We start from the raw sequence: 17,663 nt of genomic DNA, 5'->3' as shown, positions 1-17,663 counted from the left end.
ACGAATGCTGACAAGCCTGGAATGGTCTCAGAACATGGACACTGGTATATGCTTGCTGATAAATGGGAAACTGATACAGCCTTTTTGAAGAGCAGTATGATCCTATGAATCAGTATATGGTTCCCACTTCTGTATATTCTAAGAAAATAATCAGATATAATTAAATATCTAAGAATATGAATATTCACTACTTTTTTTTAGCAAGACATTGAAACAAATCTAAAAGTCCAACAACAGATGAATGATTCAATAAATTATAGCTTATCCATAGCGTGGAATTGTTTTACAGTCATTAAAAATGATGTATTAGAAGAATTTTGAATAGCATGGAAAAATATTTATGTTAACTGATTAAGCAAAACATTCAACTATACAAACATTGTCAGCTATATGGAGAAAACACTAAATGAAAATACTCCAAAATATAAATGGCTACTATTTCTGGGTAGTGGGTTAATGGATGACTTTTGTTTCCTTTATAATTTTCCTATAATATAAACACAATTGTTTTACCAGAATTGGAAACGATTTTTTTAAAAGACTTTAAAAGTTTTTATCAGAACTTGAAGTGCTTTAAAAAAGAGTTTAAAGAGTTTAAAAGTAACCTGCTCTGGGCATAGCAATCCAGTTTCCAGTTTTATTCTAAGTGCATAGAAGCTATGAGGAACTAGCCTTTGATTAGGAGCATGAAGACCTCCCCATGAATAAAGTCCACGAGTTTTAGTGTTTATAATTTTTGGTACTTCATTTAGCTGCTCAGAATTCTTTTTATTTTCTGACTTCAGCCATAATCTGGATAACTGAGATTAATAGTATCATGGCATACTTGCTCAGTAAGATGGATTTTTTTTCCTTTTTAATAGTAAAATAAAATGAAAATCCTTATAAGGCAACCAGGCTTATTTCCCTTTCAGAGCCTGTTCTCCAAAGTGGAGGGGAAACCAAGTCCAAAAGAAGAACGTGCTTGCCGGCCCCGTGCCCCAAGTCCGGTAACGTCAGCTTGTGGAACATCCTGAGAACGAACATCGGGAAGGACCTGTCTAAGGTGGCCATGCCGGTGGAACTCAATGAGCCCCTCAACACGCTGCAGAGGCTGTGTGAGGAGCTGGAGTACAGCGAGCTCCTGGACAAGGCTGCCCAGACACCCAGTGCCCTGGAGAGGATGGTGAGCACCGCAGGCGCGGTGGCCACTCCCAGGGCCCCGCAGAGCCAAGATGGGCACAGCCAGGGCTCCTGTCCCTCCGGTTCCCATCTGGATTGCCTGTCAGATCGGTTCATTTCCCAGCCACCTCCGCTTCCCCTCCGCCTGGCTGTTTTCAGTCACCTGGTCAGGAATTGCCACTGGGCGCGGCTTCCCTGTGACAGCTGCGGCCTGGGGGTAGTTCTGCTCTGTGGTTTCGGGCTTCCTCTTTCTCCAGAACCTTCCATGGGATTGTTCTGATATTGCCTGGCTGGAAGACATGTCTTGAGGGCTGTCTGAGTATTTATTTTTACTACCCTGAGCGGATAGAGCTTAATTTTTGGAGCTGGTTGTTTTGTTTCATCCAGGGCAAATTTCCCTTGAGAACGTTTTTGTTTATTTTTGGAATTGTCCTATCGGCCCCTAAATTTTTAGAAAATATCATTCACTCACAGGTTTCACATCAGAAAGATTCTTCTCCCCCCCACCGCACTTCTTTTTTTTTTGAATTAATTTTTATCAGAGTATAGTTGATCCCACACACACACTTCTTATTTTATAGAATACGTTTTTTTAAAAAAACCTCATCCTAGAAAGATTAACCTTCTGTTCTCTACTCAGTATCAATTCTAATCAAGTGATGGGGCTTCTGATGAAGGGGTCTCCAAGTATTTCTCATCCTTCCCCTGTCTTGTGGAGATGGGGTTAGGGGTACCTTAGTGGCAAGACTGTGGCCAAATCAGCCCTTTCTGTGACTGTGGCTATTTGTTCTTCAAAACTGAGTGTCTCTTCCTCTTTTTGCCTCCTGGTATGTTACCTGCTCAACAGAAAGGTCATTGTTTGTGTGGGATGCTAGGACATGAGTGTCTTCCGCCAAATGCAGCATCTCTGCCCTAGGCATTTGCTGATTGGCTAAGTGGGACAGCACGCCCCCAGCCTCACGGAGGGACCCAGCTATACATCACCTCTCACTGTTGGAGGCCATTGCTTTCTAAATTGTACACATTCTGCAGTTTAAACCCTCATTAAAACTTCAGTTTCTTCCGTGATTTGAGGATTAAGGGAAAATCTTAACTACTGGTTGAAAGAGACATCCCTGTCTCATCCCATACTGTCTCCTGGGACTTCTCCCATCAAAGAGATTTTCTTTCTTGATACTAATGATAATCAGAGTAGGAGAGAAAAACAAGCTGTTTATTTTTTGTCTTCTTTGTTACTCTTCCCCAGAGAATTTCTGTGAACAAAGGGAGGCAATTAGCTGCCAAGGCAAGTGTTAAAAGTTATCATTCGTGGACAGTGCTTTTCTTTAAAGAAAATGATTGGCTCTGAAGATGAAAGCATTCTTAAAAGGTGTTTCATTCTCGTAGCAATTTAGAGACCGTTCGGATGTCAGCTGATTGAGTGGTGTCATTGACGTTGAGAAGAAGTTTGAGGAAAGGCACCAGTACATTAGGAAGGGAAAGTTCAGGAAAGAATTGAGGACGAACCTAGCCCATGGATTGTGTTTACTGCTCTGAGTATGAAGGTCAGCTCTACCCCTGCAGAGATTCTCTGTCATATTGTCAGCGCACAAGGAGGATGCTTCGTTCTGCCTGCTCCCTCCCTCCTCTCTCCCCCTACATCATGAATGATACCAGATTCTTTTGTAAATGTGTTATATGTTAAATTGTGAAGGTGATTCGGGGTTGATTCAGCATTCCATGTAGACGTGTGACCTTGCTGTTTATCAGGTAACAGACATCTGAGGAAGCAGAGAGAGGAACAGATACCCAGGTTTCAAGAACAGACTGAATTGAGCATAGCAAATTGATTTTTATAAGCTCTCCAGCTGCTCTAGAGTGTTCTATACACTTTAGTGAGGTGGTAAGTGACCAGTTTTCAAAAGGCTGTTGAAAGTTATGGTGACTGGTGAACATTTAAGAAAGGCACACAGCTTTTCTTTTTCCAATATAAGAAACTTCATGAAATGAGCTGAGAAGAGGAAATACTGAGATTATTATTCTGTACTAGAAAGGAAAATTTGCTATTGCTACTTAGGTTTAATTTTTTGCCCCTTGGCCCTCAAAAGACCAAAAAGGATACAGACACACCTCAGAGATATTGCGAATTTGGTTCCAGACCACTGCGATAAAGCAAATATTACAATAAAGTGGGTCACATGAATTTTTTGGTTTCCCAGTGCATATAAAAGTTATGTTTACACTATACTATAGTCTATTAAGTGTACAATAGCATTATATCTAAAAGAAACAAGGTATACACCTTAACTTAAAAAATACTTTATTGGGCTTCCCTGGTGGTGCAGTGGTTGAGAGTCCACCTGCCGATGCAGGGGACACGGGTTCGTGCCCCGGTCCGGGAAGATCCCACATGCTGCGGAGCGGCTGGGCCCGTGAGCCATGGCCGCTGAGCCTGCACGTCCGGAGCCTGTGCTCTGCAGCGGGAGAGGCCACAACAGTGAGAGGCCCGCGTACCGCAAAAAAAAAATACTTTATTGCTAAAAAAATGCTAACCATCGATGCACCAGAGCCTTCATTGAGTGGTGGTAGTAACGTCACTGATCACAGATCACCATAACAATATATATAATAATGAACAATATAATAATAATGAAAATGTTTGAAATAATGTGAGAAGTATCAAAATGGGACACAGAGACATGAAGTGAGCAAATGCTTTTGGAAAAATGGTGCCAATAGACTTACTTGATGCAAGGTTGCCACAAACCTTCAATTTATAAAAAACGAAGTTTCTACAAAGCACAAAGAAGTAAAGCACAATAAAACGAGGTGTGCCTGTACTGTGGCTCTTTGTTGCCCTGAAAGGGGAACTGTGAAAAATGCTGAGACCCTCACAGCCACAGCCATTAAAGGATTTTGCTCATTTCATGTTCACCTATAGTTTTCCTTCCTTTTCCTTTTTGAGTTTTCATTTTTCCTCCCAGAAAAGCAGAACTTCTTAAAAGGCACTGTGCTCTGTCCCAGGCGCAGGAAATGACTCCCAAAGATTTTCTTTGGTCAAAATGAGGTTTTTTTTTGGTTTCTATAATATCAAATTGTGAATGATTAAACTTAGCATGCTTATTCCTGAATTTATTTTGTATATTGGAGTAGAGTTGATAAACAACGTTGTGTTAGTTTCAGGTGTGCAGCAAAGTGATTCCAGTTATACATACAATACATGTATCAATTCTTTTTTAAGTTCTTTTCCCATTTAGGTTATTACAGAGTATTGAGCGGAGTTCCCTGTGGCTTATTCTTGAATTTTGAGGGAAGTTTAGCTTTTTTAATACTCTTCGTCCCTCTCCTCCTCAAAAGCCTTAGCACGACCTCAGGATTCTCAGACAGTGGCTGGTTTAGAGGGACTGACTCACCATCTTGAAAGGCATCTTGCAGGCATCAGACTAAATGGACAATCTGAAAAGGTCTGGTCCACTTGTGCCTGGGCCAAAATGAACACTATTTAAACCTACAACTTGAAACCAAAGTTGGTTTGGGTGTCTTTAAACCAGGGACAAATCTTTGGCTTTTCGAGATAAATTGTAAAGAGAGAAAGAGAGGTTTTATTTTGTTCATGTCTTTGTTCGTAAAAATAAATTTCTTGGTGATGGAGAAATAACCAGGTTCTCTCCGCTCTCTCTAGGTGTACGTGGCAGCCTTTGCCGTGTCCGCATATGCATCTAGCTACTTCCGCGCTGGGAGCAAGCCCTTTAATCCAGTTCTTGGAGAAACATATGAGTGTATTCGTGAGGACAAGGGCTTCCAGTTTTTTTCAGAACAGGTGGGTATACACCCTTTTTGTTTGTTGGGAGAAGTTGCTTATGCCTCCCATTAAATGTGCTTTTGAAATATTTATATTCCACCTTTCACTGGCTTCAAAGCAACTGAGATAATTACAGTGCCTTTACACATAAAGAGAGGGATCAGTTTCCTTCTACTGAAACCTCTCTGCCACCCATGGGCATAAATACGCTAGCCAGGCTGAGGCTTTTTTGGCCATATGCATCGTCAGAGCCCTTCCTGTTGAAAGTTGTAGTGGAGAGGGACTTTTTTTTTTTTAATTTTATTTAATTTATTTTTTTATACAGCAGGTTGTTATTAGTCATCAGTTTTACACACATCAGCGTATACATGTTAATCCCAATCACCCGCCCAATTCAGCACACCCCCACCCCCACCCCCTGCCGCTTTCCCCCCTTGGTGTCTATACGTTTGCTCTCTACATCTGTCTCTCAGTTTCTGCCCTGCAGACCGGTTCATCTGTACCATTTTTCTAGGTTCCACATATATGCGCTAATATACGATAGTTGTTTTTCTCTTTCTGACTTACTTCACTCTGTATGACAGTCTCTAGATCCATCCACGTCTCAACAAATGACCCAGTTTCGTTCCTTTTTATGGCTGAGTAATATTCCATTGTGTATATGTACCACATCTTCTTTATCCATTCCACTGTCAATGGGCATTTATGTTGCTTCCATGACCTGGCTATTGTAAATAGTGCTGCAATGAACATTGGGGTGCATGTGTCTTTTTGAATTATGGTTTTCTCAGGGTATATGCCCAGTAGTGGGATTGCTGGCTCATATGGTAGTTCTATTTTTAGTTTTTTAAGGAACCTCCATACTGTTCTCCATAGTGGCTGTAACAATTTACATTCCCACCAACAGTGCAAGAGGGTTCCCTTTTCTCCACACCCTCTCCAGCATTTGTTGTTTGTACATTTTCTGATGATGCCCATTCTAACTGGTGTGAGGTGACACCTCATTGTAGTTTTGATTTGCATTTCCCTAATAATTAGTGATGTTGAGCAGCTTTTCATGTGCTTCTCGGCCATCTGTATGTCATCTTTGGAGAAATGTCTATTTAGGTCTTCTGCCCATTTTTGGATTGGGTTGGTTGTTCTTTTGATATTGAGCTGCATGAGTTGCCTGTATGTTTTGGAGATTAATCCTTTGTCTGTTGATTCATTTGCAAATATTTTCTCCCATTCTGAGGGTTGTCTTTTCGTCTTGTTTATGGTTTCCTTTGCTGTGCAAAAGCTTTTAAGTTTCATTAGGTCCCATTTGTTTATTTTTGTTTTTATTTCCATTACTCTAGGAGGTGGATCAAAAAAGATCTTGCTGTGATTTATGTCAAAGAGTGTTCTTCCTAAGTTTTCCTCTAAGAGTTTTATAGTGTCCAGTCTTACATTTAGGTCTCTAATCCATTTTGAGTTTATTTTTGTGTATGGTGTTAGGAAGTGTTCTAATTTCATTCTTTTACATGTAGCTGTCCAGTTTTCCCATCACCACTTATTGAAAAGACTGTCTTTTCTCTATTGTATATCCTTGCCTCCTTTGTCATAGATTAGTTGGCCATAGGTGCGTGGGTTTATCTCTGGGCTTTCTATCTTGTTCCATTGATGTCGTTCCATTACTGTAGCTTTGTAGTATAGTCAGAAGTCAGGGAATCTGATTCCTCCAGCTCCGTTTTTCTTTCTCAAGACTGCTTTGGCTATTCGGGGTCTTTTGTGTCTCCATACAAATTTTAAGATTTTTTTTCTAGTTCTGTAACAACTGCCATTGGTAATTTGTTAGGGACTGCATTGAATCTGTAGATTGCTTTATGTAGTTTAGGCATTTTCATAATATTGATTCTTCCAATCCAAGAACATGGTGTATCTCTCCATCTGTTGGTATCATCTTTAATTTCTTTTATCAGTGTCTTATAGTTTTCTGCATACTGGTCCTTTGTCTCCCTAGGTAGGTTTATTCCTAGGTATTTTATTCTTTTTGTTGCAGTGATAAATGGGAGTGTTTCCTTAATTTCTCTTTCAGATTTTTCATTATTAGTATATAGCAATGCAAGAGATTTCTCTGCATTAATTTTGTATCCTGCAACTTTACCAAATTCATTGATTAGCTCTAGTAGTTTTCTGGTGGCATCTTTAGGATTCTCTATGTATAGTATATCATGTCATCTGCAAACATTGACAGTTTTACTTTCTCTTTTCCAATTTGTATTCCTTTTATTTCTTTTTCTTCTGTGATTGCCGTGGCTAGGACTTCCAAAACTATGTTGAATAATAGTGGCGAGAGTGGACATCCTTGTCTTGTTCCTGATCTTAGAGGAAATTGCTTTCAGTTTTTCACCATTGAGAATGATCTTTGCTGTGGGTTTGTTGTACATGGCCTTTATTATGTTGAGGTAGGTTCCCTCTATGCCCACTTTCTGGAGAGTTTTTATCATAAATTGGTGTTGAATTTTGTCAAAAGCTTTTTCTGCATCTATTGAGATGATCATATGGTTTTTCTTCTTCAATTTGTTGATATGGTGTAGCACATTGATTCATTTGTGTATATTGTAGAATCCTTGCATCCCTGGGATAAATCCCCCTTGATCATAGTGTATGATCCTTTTGATGTGTTGTTGGATTCTGTTTGCTAGTATTTTGCTGAGGATTTTTACATCTATATTCATCAGTGATATTGGCCTGTAATTTTCTTTTTTTGTAGTATCTTCATATGGTTTTGGTATCAGGGTGATGGTGGCCTCACAGAATGAGTTTGGGAGTGTTCCTTCCTCTGCAGTTTTTTGGAAGAGCTTGAGAAGGATGGGTGTTAGCTCTACTCTGAATGTTTGATAGAATTCACCTGTGAAGCCATCTGGTCCTGGACTTTTGTTTGTTGGAAGATTTTTAATCACACTTTCAATTTCATTACTTGTGATTGGTCTGTTCATATTTTCTATTTCTTCCTGGTTCAGTCTTGGAAGGTTATACCTTTCTAAGAATTTGTCCATTTCTTCCAGGTTGTCCATTTTATTGGCATAGAGTTGCTTGTAGTCGTCTCTTAGGCTGCTTTGTATTTCTGTGGTGTCTGTTATAACTTCTCCTTTTTCATTTCTAATTCTATTGATTTGAGTCCTCTTCCTCTTTTTCTTGATGAGTCTGGCTAATGGTTTATCAATTTTGTTTATCTTCTCAAAGAGCCAGCTTTTAGTTTTATTCATCTTTGCTATTGTTTTCTTTGTTTCTATTTCATTTATTTCTGCTGTGATCTTTATGATTTCTTTTCTTCTGCTAACTTTGGGTTTTGTTTGTTCTTCTTTCTATATTTCTTTTAGGTGTAAGGTTAGATTGTTTACTTGAGATTTTTCTTGTTTCCTGAGGTAGGCTTGTATAGCTATGAACTTCCCTCTTAGAACTGCTTTTGCTGCATCCCATAGGTTTTGGATCGTCATGGTTTCCTTGTCATTTGTCTCTAGGTATTTTTTAATTTCCTCTTTGATTTCTTCAGTGATCTCTTGGTTATTTAGTAACGTATTGTTTAGCCTCCATGTGTTTGTGTTTTTTACGTTTTTTCCCCTGTAATTGATTTCTAATCTAATAATGTTGTGGTTAGAAAAGATGCTTGATATGATTTCAATTTTCTTAAATTTACTGAGGCTTGATGTGTGACCCAAGATATGATCTGTCCTGGAGAATGTTCCATGTGCACTTGAGAAGAAAGTGTAATCTGCTGTTTTTGGATGGAATGTCCTATAAATGTCAATTAAATCTATCTGGTCTGTTGTGTCATTTAAAGCTTGTATTTCCTTATTAATTTTCTGTTTGGTTGATCTGTCGATTGGTGTTAAGTCCCCCACTATCATTGTGTTACTGTCGATTTCCTCTTTTATAGCGGTTAGCAGTTGCCTTATGTATTGAGGTGCTCCTATGTTGGGTGCATGTATATTTATAATTTTTATATCTTCTTCTTGGATTGATCCCTTGATCATTATATAGTGTCCTTCCTTGTCTCTTGTAACATTCTTTATTTTAAAGTCTATTTTGTCTGATATGAGTATTGCTACTCCAGCTTTATTTTGATTTCCATTGGCATGGAATATCTTTTTCCATCCCCTCACTTTCAGTCTGAATGTGTCCCTAGGTCTGAAGTGGGTCTCTTGTAGTCAGCATATATATGGGTCTTGTTTTTGTATCCATTCAGCAAGCCTGTGTCTTTTGGTTGGAGCATTTAATCCATTCATATTTAAGGTAATTATTTATATGTATGTTACTATGACCATTTTCTTAATTGTTTTGGGTCTGTTTTTGTAGGTCCTTTTCTTCTCTTGTGTTTCCCACTTAGAGAAGTTCCTTTAGCATTTGTTGTAGAGCTGGTTTCGTGGTGCTGAATTCTCTTAGCTTTTGATTGTCTGTAAAGCTTTTCATTTCTCCATCGAATCTGAATGAGATCCTTGCTGGGTAGAGTAATCTTGGTTGTAGGTTCTTCCCTTTCATCACTTTAAGTATATCATGCCACTCCCTTCTGGCTTGTATAGTTTCTGCTGAGAAATCAGCTGTTAACCTTATGGGAGTTCCCTTGTATGTTATTTGTCGTTTTTTGCTTGCTGCTTTCAATAATTTTTCTTTGTCTTTAATTTTTGCCAATTTGATTACCATGTGTCTCAGTGTGCTTCTCCTTGGATTTATCCTGTATGGGACTCTCTGCCCTTCCTGGACTTGGGTGGCTATTTCCTTTCCCATGTTAGGGAAGTTTTTGACTATAACCTCTTTAAGTATTTTCTCGGGTCCTTTCTGTCTCTCTTCTCCTACTGGGACCCCTATAATGCGAATGTTGTTGCATTTAATATTCTCCCAGAGGTCTCTTAGGCTGCCTTCATTTCTTTTCTTTCTTTTTTCTCTATTCCGTTCTGCAGCAGTGAATTCCACCATTCTGTCTTCCAGGTCACATATTCGTTCTTCTGCCTCAGTTATTCTGCTGTTGATTCCTTCTAGTGGATTTTTCATTTCACTTATTGTATTGTTCATGTCTGTTTGTTTGTTCTTTAATTCTTCTAGGTCTTTGTTAAACATTTCTTGCATCTTCTCAATCTTGGCCTCCATTCTTTTCCCGAGGTCCTGGATCATCTTCACTATCATTACTCTGAATTCTTTTTCTGGGAGGTTACCTATGTCCACTTCATTTAGTTGTTTTTCTGGGCTTTTATCTTGTTCCTTCATCTGGTACATAGCCCTGTGCCTTTTCATCTTGTCTATCTTTCTGTGAATGTGGGGTTTTTTTTCCCACAGGCTGCAGGATTGTATTTCTTCTTGCTTCTGCTGTCTGCCCTCTGATTGATGAGGCTATCTAAGAGGCTTGTGCAAGTTTCCTCATGGGAGGGACTGGTAGTGGGTATAGCTGGCTGTTGCTCTGGTGGGCAGAGCTTAGTAAACCTTTAATCAGCTTGACTGCTGATGGGTGGGGCTGGGTTCCCTCCCTGTTGGTTGTTTGGCCTGAGGCGACCCCAAACTGGAGCCTACCCGAGCTCTTTGGTGAGGCTAATGGGGGACTCTGGGAGGGTTCATGCCAAGGAGCACTTCCCAGAACTTCTGTTGCTAGTGTTCTTGTCCTCACGATGGGACAGAGCCACCCCCCACCTCTGCAGGAGACCCTCCAACACTAGCAGGTAGGTCTGGTTCAGTCTCCCCTGGGATCACTGCTCCTTCCCCTGGGTCCCGATGAATACACTACTTTGTGTGTGCCCTCCAAGAGTGGAGTCTCTGTTTCCCCCAGTCCTGTTGAAGTCCTGCAGTCAAATCCCACTTGCCTTCAAAGTCTGATTCTCTAGGAATTCCTCCTCCCGTTGCCCGATCCCCAGGTTGGGAAGCCTGACGTGGGGCTCAGAACCTTCACTCCAGTGGGTGGACTTCTGTGGTATAAGTGTGTGGGGATGGACTTTTAAAGCACGAAGCATTTGCCCAACTGCAGCTTAGAGATTGGAAGTGTGCACCCTAGCTTGCTGAATCATCCTTTTAGAGCAGAAGCACCCCCTTCAGAAGGGGCAGCACCAAATAAACACATTATTCTTGATTTTAATTTAAGAGGAATCCTTCATTCGTGTATTTATTCATTCCATCCATAAATATTTCTCGAGACTATACCACCTGCCTGTCACTATTCCAGGTGCTGGGATACTGCAGTGGGTGGGAACTGGGGGCAGACAAGAACGCCTGTCCCTTATGCAGTGGATGGACATACCTTATGCTTACGCAGCTTGAGTTCCCTGAGGAGGTTCCACAAGACCCTTCCCGCCTGAGTTAACAGAGAATAATATTCAAGAACAGTATCTATGGAGTCAGCCAGCCTAGATTCAAATCTCAGCTCTCCATTTCACTAGCACTTAGAGCAGTTATACTTGAAGTATAAAGTGTTATATGAAGGTTTGTTGTCGTTATTGACGTATGACAGCATGGTTTGCCATAGTGGAATGTTGGGGACATCGAAAACCTCTGTCAGTAAAGATTTGTTTAGCTAAAATAGAGTGCATCCTGCCTGAAAATAAAGAGCATTTCTCTCCCATCTGGTTAAGGCAGCACCTGAGTGTGTCTACCCTCTGTATATCCCTAAATGTCAGCCTGGGAACATGAAACATCATTGATACATTTCACCCCTCTCAATTCTTAGAAAACTGAGGAAAAAGGGATGGGTTGCTGAAACATTATTTTCCTTCTGTTATCTTGCTGCCTTGTTTATCAGTGGACTGGTATTATGGGAGTAGGAAGGGGAGGGTTGTGTGGCTGAGAGACTAATGAAGATGGTGGTTGTCTTAACTGTGAATTATGAATACCGTTCTCTGAAACTCAAAGGAAAATGACTATACAATAATCCCAAAGCACATTTTCAATCGCTTTCCAGTTAGCAGCTGAAACGAGAAATTAAACACTGATATTGGGGCGGTAGGGGGTTAAATCAGTAGTTAAAGGGTAAGATAATCTGATTCAAATTCAACTGGGTTATTTAAATACTAAATCTAAAATGGAATGTGAATAAATGAAAATATAATTTGGTTACCATGGTATTACATGCACTCATGTGAAAAAACAAAGGCCGAAAATAGCTCCAAACTACAGCAGACAATCAGGACAGGATGAATAGGTAGAAGAAAAGAGTAGTAACGTGAGCTTGTGTAAAGCTGAGCTTCAATCCCACTAGCCCTTGATGGGGCAGGGCTGATTCAGGATCTGCACGTGGTTCCACGGTGGTGGCAGGGAGAGAGAAAGCAGAGCTCCTGGGCACATGTGCACAGAGACAGAAAGAGCATTACATAAGTTAGTCTTTAGTTCCGTGAAATGGATCCTAAGGAAATAAGCAAGAAAGGGATCTGGTCGTTGTTAGTAGCATAGGGCGTGCTGGGTGTAATATGGACCTGCTTTAAAATCTTAACCCCGCCACTTTGTGTGTGGCCTTGTATAAGCTACTTAAACTTTCTGAAACTCAGTTGTTTCTTTATCTGTAAAATAGGAATGATCATGCTTAGCTCATAGGTTGCAGGAAGGGTAAGTGAAATAACACATTGATATATAAAGCACATTCAGTACCTGGTCATTGCTCTTATATTTAGAGGCAACTTTTAAAATGCTTTTTAATACACAGTGTTAAGAACACTTAGAGGAGTGTTGAAATAAGATGTGCTATATCTACTGTACTGATTCAGGTGTTTTGAGGGTGGCATAATGTCACTGGTGAGTCTCTGACACAAAGCAAGCCATGAGGCACCCAGGAGTCCTCACAGCTGGCTTCACCATGGGGATACCACTAGTCCTGATCATGAGGGAGCCACTTCATCTGTCTTGAATTTAGCCTTATGGGCTAGACAGTTGATTCTTTAAATATACCTGAGAATGGACGAGCCTCTCAGGGACAGAATCACACTAGCTAAGGTTATAAGAGACATATGTAAACCAGAATGCTACTATATGCCTTTAGCATGAAAAATAGACCTGCCATGGGGACCAGATGGCTTTGGTCAGCCTGACCAGTGATGCTTTCCCCATAGACTACTTAGGAAGACAGAATTGTAGTCATCAGGTAAGTGTACAGTGAGAAGGAGAGGTGGCTATTTAATTCAATGTGGCAGGCTGTCCACTGCTGCAGAAGTGAAAAGGGTTTTGACCAGGGCCCTCCTTTCCCAGCCAGCAGGAGAAACATCAGTTCAGCCTCCCCCATTCCCTCTCTCGCCCCTGTTGGTTATGCTGACCTGGCGACCCGTTGTGCATGAAGGCTTTCTAATTTACCACATCTAAAGAGAGTGCCAGAGCATTTATTCTGTTTCATGCTGGTACCTGCCAGTCTGGCTCCTTCTGCTTCTGACCCAGGAGATGTTCTGTTACGGAGACAGCGTGACTCTACCCTTGTCTATTAGGTGTAGGTGATGGACTTCCGCTTTCAGAGTTTGGGGCTTCTTTGCTTTCTTGTATCTCTCTACAATAAGTAGAGCTTGCTGAATGACTAATATAATAAACTGAACAGGACCCCGAATTAAGATTTTGGGGTTGAATTTTATTCTAAGGAGGACATTGATGGAAATCATATCTCCAAGTGAAAGGTCCTGGAAAGAAACAAAGCTAACTCGGCTTTTCTACTGAGTTTTCTAGACAGCAGAGTCAGGTGATTTGGAAAGTGATGTCTATCCCTTTCCTCCAAGCCCTTAGGTTTTGTGGCTTGTGGTTTTGGTGGGTTTGGGGATGTTTGGAGTCGTCGGTGATTAAGGAAGTTGAAGTAAGTACTACTGCGCAGAGTTCAGCTATGTGGAAGCTTGCCCCCTTTACCTTGTATCTCATGTAGAAGACCCAGAAATGCAGGAGCAAAATGACTCGTGCAGTCAGAAACGAGAGAAAGCATTTGCTGTTCAAGTTTTCCTCCTATCAGTTAACTAGTATTATGCTTGCAGGGTGCTTTATGCTTTTCAAACTTGTGCAGGACCTTATTTGATCTTCATAATACCCCTGTGTGGCAAGTGGGGTGAGGATCAGTTACAGGTGAGGAAACCTCCGCCTAGGCCCATCGGCACCTTCCGGTGGCCCTCAGCTGCACCCTCTGTTTCTATTCCAGCACCCTCTCTCCCTCACCTTTTTTTTGGCGTCTCTTGTGTGGGTTTAGTGCTCAGAGCTGCCGATGTGGAAACAGCCTTTTGTACACTGTTCAGACTACGGGGTTTTGCCTCTCATTGTCACATAAACCTTTCATCCTCCAAACTCACGTAGGGCTTTGTTCTCAGCTCCCATTGTGGGCTGGGCAGTGGCCTTTGTGAACAAGGAATATTCAGGAATCGATCATAAACATTCCCGTCATATGTGCTAACCTCTGACTGTTCCACCTTCTCAGGGGAGGAGTTTCCTTTTTTTCCAAGGTAATCCAGAAGGAAAGGACTTCCTTTGCCTTGTCAGGGACCGAGGATCCTGCCGGCAGGATCCTCGGCTCTCGGGCAGCCTGGGTGGAGCTTCGTCAGGGACTGGATGGGTCAGAAAACTCATTTCAGTTTGCTTTGCTTCTCTGTTTTGTACCTTTGGGAACAAAAGTACAGAAGTTGGTGTCTATAAAGGATAAGCAGTTAAGCTATTGTCTAAAAGTGGCTTTTCCTAATTACCTGGAACTTCAGTTGTCAGGTCACTGCTCAAGCCATCTTCACCATTTACCCACCCAGCCACTACTGTTGAGTTTCTGACAGCAAAGCTGAGCAGAGTTATTGAGTTACTAAAATGTAAGAGATTCAATTGAAGTCTTTTATCTTTTGCTTCATGGGTTCAGCCCTTCTTCCTTTTCTGTTACTCATCAGAACTCTGAACATTCTTGGCTGGATTTAAAAGTACCCTAGTTATCACTGCCCCACCCCCACCCCGTTGCACTCCCACATCACCCGTCTGAATAGTTCTTTCATCTACTAGTAGGCAGGGTTATTTAATTCTGATTAAAGTGGCAGCTTGTTTAAAGACATTATCAGGGGAAATTCAAGCTGTTCAAATAAAATAAGCAATAAGTCAACTGTAAGGTGACTAAACCAGTGCTTCTGCATTTCTAGGTCAAGTCATTACATAATGTAGTTTTTGGTCTTTTGAAAGAAACCATGTATTTATCAAATAGGTGCTTAACTCTGAACTTAGGGGAACAGAAAATAATTGGCAACTGTATTTTCCCCAAAATCAGGCCAGTATCCTTGGCATCCTTCTTAATATCTTTCTCTTATAATCCACGTCCTATTCATAAGCAAATCCTAGGATCTTCCTTCCGAAACCAGCCGTTTTCACTGCCACCCCACTGGTGCTGGCCACCAAGTCCAAGCCATCGGCATCAATGACTGGGCTTGTTGCGACAGACTCATCAACTGGTCTCTTGTTTCCATAGCCACTTCTGCACTCAGCAGCCAGAGTGATTGCTCTCACGATTTCCCCAGTCACTTGGAATCAAATCCCAAGTCCTGGCTATGGCCCACAAAGCCCTGCGATGTGCCACCCCCAGATATCATGCCTCCTTCCACTTTGACTCATTTAGCTTTAGCCATGCTGGCCTTTTTTTTTTTTGCCGTACGCGGACCTCTCACTGCTGTGGCCTCTCCCGTTGAGGAGCACAGGCTCCGGACGCGCAGGCTCAGCGGCCATGGCTCACGGGCCCAGCCGCTCTGCAGCATGTGGGATCTTCCCGGACCGGGGCACGAACCCGTGTCCCCTGCATCGGCAGGCGGACTCTCAACCACTGCACCACCAGGGAAGCCCCATGCTGGCCTTTTTGCTTCTCCTAAAACATATCGGGCATTTGTCAAGCCCTGGATAGTGGCTGTGTCCTCTGATCTGGACATACTTCCCCTAGCTATCTGTGTGGTTAACTGCCTTATTTCTCTTAGCCTCAGAGGTTTCTATCACAGAGTCCTGCCCCAACCACCCTGTCTGATATGATACTTCCACTGACCATCTGCCATCCTCCATCCTCATCCTTGCTTTATTCTCCTTTACTACTGACAGATTATGTGCTTATATGTTTAATAGTCTGTCTCACCCACTTCTGCACTAAAATGTAAACTCCAGGAGGGTAAAGATTTTTGTTTCTTTTGTTTCTCATTGTATCCACAGTGACTAAGACAGTGCCTGACACATCACAGGCAATCAGCAAATGTTTGATGAATGCCTTGGTCCCCTCCGTGGGTGATTTTTGACCTGCCACTTGTTCTCTTTTCCACGAGCAGCGCTTCATGGTTAGAGACGCGTCCAGAACTAGGAGGACTCTATAGTTATGTCTCTGGACAGCTGCAGAATTGATGTATTTAAGGGTTTATTTTTCTAAATCTGAAGAAGAAAAACCTACAGAATACACACATATTGAATGCACTCTTGACCCATATTCTCCTCGCCTTACCGCCCACCTCATATAAAGTGCATTCTCAAAGCATCAGTCACAAATGATTCGGTCAGGGTGAAGAAAGACCTCAGATATACAAATAAATTACAAGAATTCTTAACTACCATGGGAACTCATTGACTGTGGGATTGTAGAAAAAAAGATACATATAAATATTTGCACAATAAAAACCATGTAAACTAATTTCCTGAATGTTTGAGAATCCTTACCAGTCAGAAATTGCTCTTATTTGATTGGAATGGAGAGGAAGTGATGGAGAGAGATACTAAAAAACTAGTCTAAAGTGGCTTTAGCTAGCAGACTAACAGACAGCGTCTACTGCGGGGCTGAATCAGTTCAGACTCAAAATCTAGTGCCTTTCTATGCCTGGGTTACAGTGTAATGAGAAGAGAAACTCAACCAAATCCCGTACTAGCAAACACAGGTTCGATTGTGCACATTATTCTCTATTCCAGTAGATTTTAGATTACCGTCAACAAAGATTAAATGATTAATTGTGAATTACCCCCTTTCCATGGGTATTAAAAATTAATCAAAGACTTAACAGAATCTTCTCCAGTTGGCTGGCATCCACTGCCGCCTCTGAAGCTAGGATTCAAAGAAAACAGATGTTAGAATGATAGCATTTTGAAGCCAGAGGGATTCTCAGACCTCATTTTACAAAGAAATAAATGAGAGAGAGGTTGGAAAGGTCAGACTCAGAAGATTCCTTCTCCAAGTATCCATGAGATGGGACCTTAATGGTGTGCCGAGGCTCTGGGGAGGGACCAGAGCCCAACCTTGAGAGCAGTCATTGAGGAGCGGCTGAGGCATCGCAGGAAACAGCATTGGATTTGAAGTCTGAGGACCTGGGTTTAAAACACTACGCTCATCACTGATGAACTGTGTAACACTGGGCAGGCTCGTCACTGAAAGAACCCGTTTCCTAATTTATAAAATAAGGGTAATGAAGACACAAGGTGACCGTGAGAGCTAAGTGGAAATACCACTCATGACAAAAAGTTAAAATTTAATCTCTGCTTACTCCATACCAGCATATGATCCTGGCACTTTCCATGTGTTATCTTTTTGGGTTTGCAAAGTCAGTGGTACTAGCCCTCTTTTGCAGATGAGGTAATTGGGGCCCAGAGGGTCTTAAAACACACTCAAGGTCATACAGCCAGTAGATGATATTGCACAGTTAGGTTCTAGATCTGTGGGACTTCAGAAGCTCTCCCTCACTCTCTGAAACTCATGCAGCACATGGCAGAGGCTTCAGAAGTGTTTCATGAATAAATAACCTGTTGTGAGGAAATATATCAAAGAAAAATAAGGCATCAATTTAAT

At 41.5% G+C, this 17,663-nt stretch overlaps 1 protein-coding gene across 3 annotated transcripts in view; it reads left to right on the top strand.

The window, feature by feature from the left end:
- OSBPL3 (oxysterol binding protein like 3) overlaps window positions 1–17,663 on the top strand; it is a 205,427-nt gene that overhangs the window by 164,765 nt on the left and 22,999 nt on the right. For all 3 annotated transcript variants that reach the window (XM_029234467.1, XM_029234466.1, XM_029234468.1), the window contains 2 exons: window positions 915–1,165; window positions 4,823–4,960. In XM_029234467.1, coding sequence (XP_029090300.1) covers window positions 915–1,165; window positions 4,823–4,960 — 389 coding nt within the window. The remainder of the gene's footprint in view (window positions 1–914; window positions 1,166–4,822; window positions 4,961–17,663) is intronic.

This window comes from Monodon monoceros, unplaced genomic scaffold (assembly GCF_005190385.1).
Source record: "Monodon monoceros isolate NGI ecotype Baffin Bay Population unplaced genomic scaffold, NGI_Narwhal_1 Super_Scaffold_2, whole genome shotgun sequence".
NCBI classification, from domain to species: Eukaryota; Metazoa; Chordata; class Mammalia; order Artiodactyla; family Monodontidae; genus Monodon; species Monodon monoceros.
Note: the sequence above shows the minus strand (reverse complement) of the source record. Positions and strands in the feature narration are given on the sequence as shown.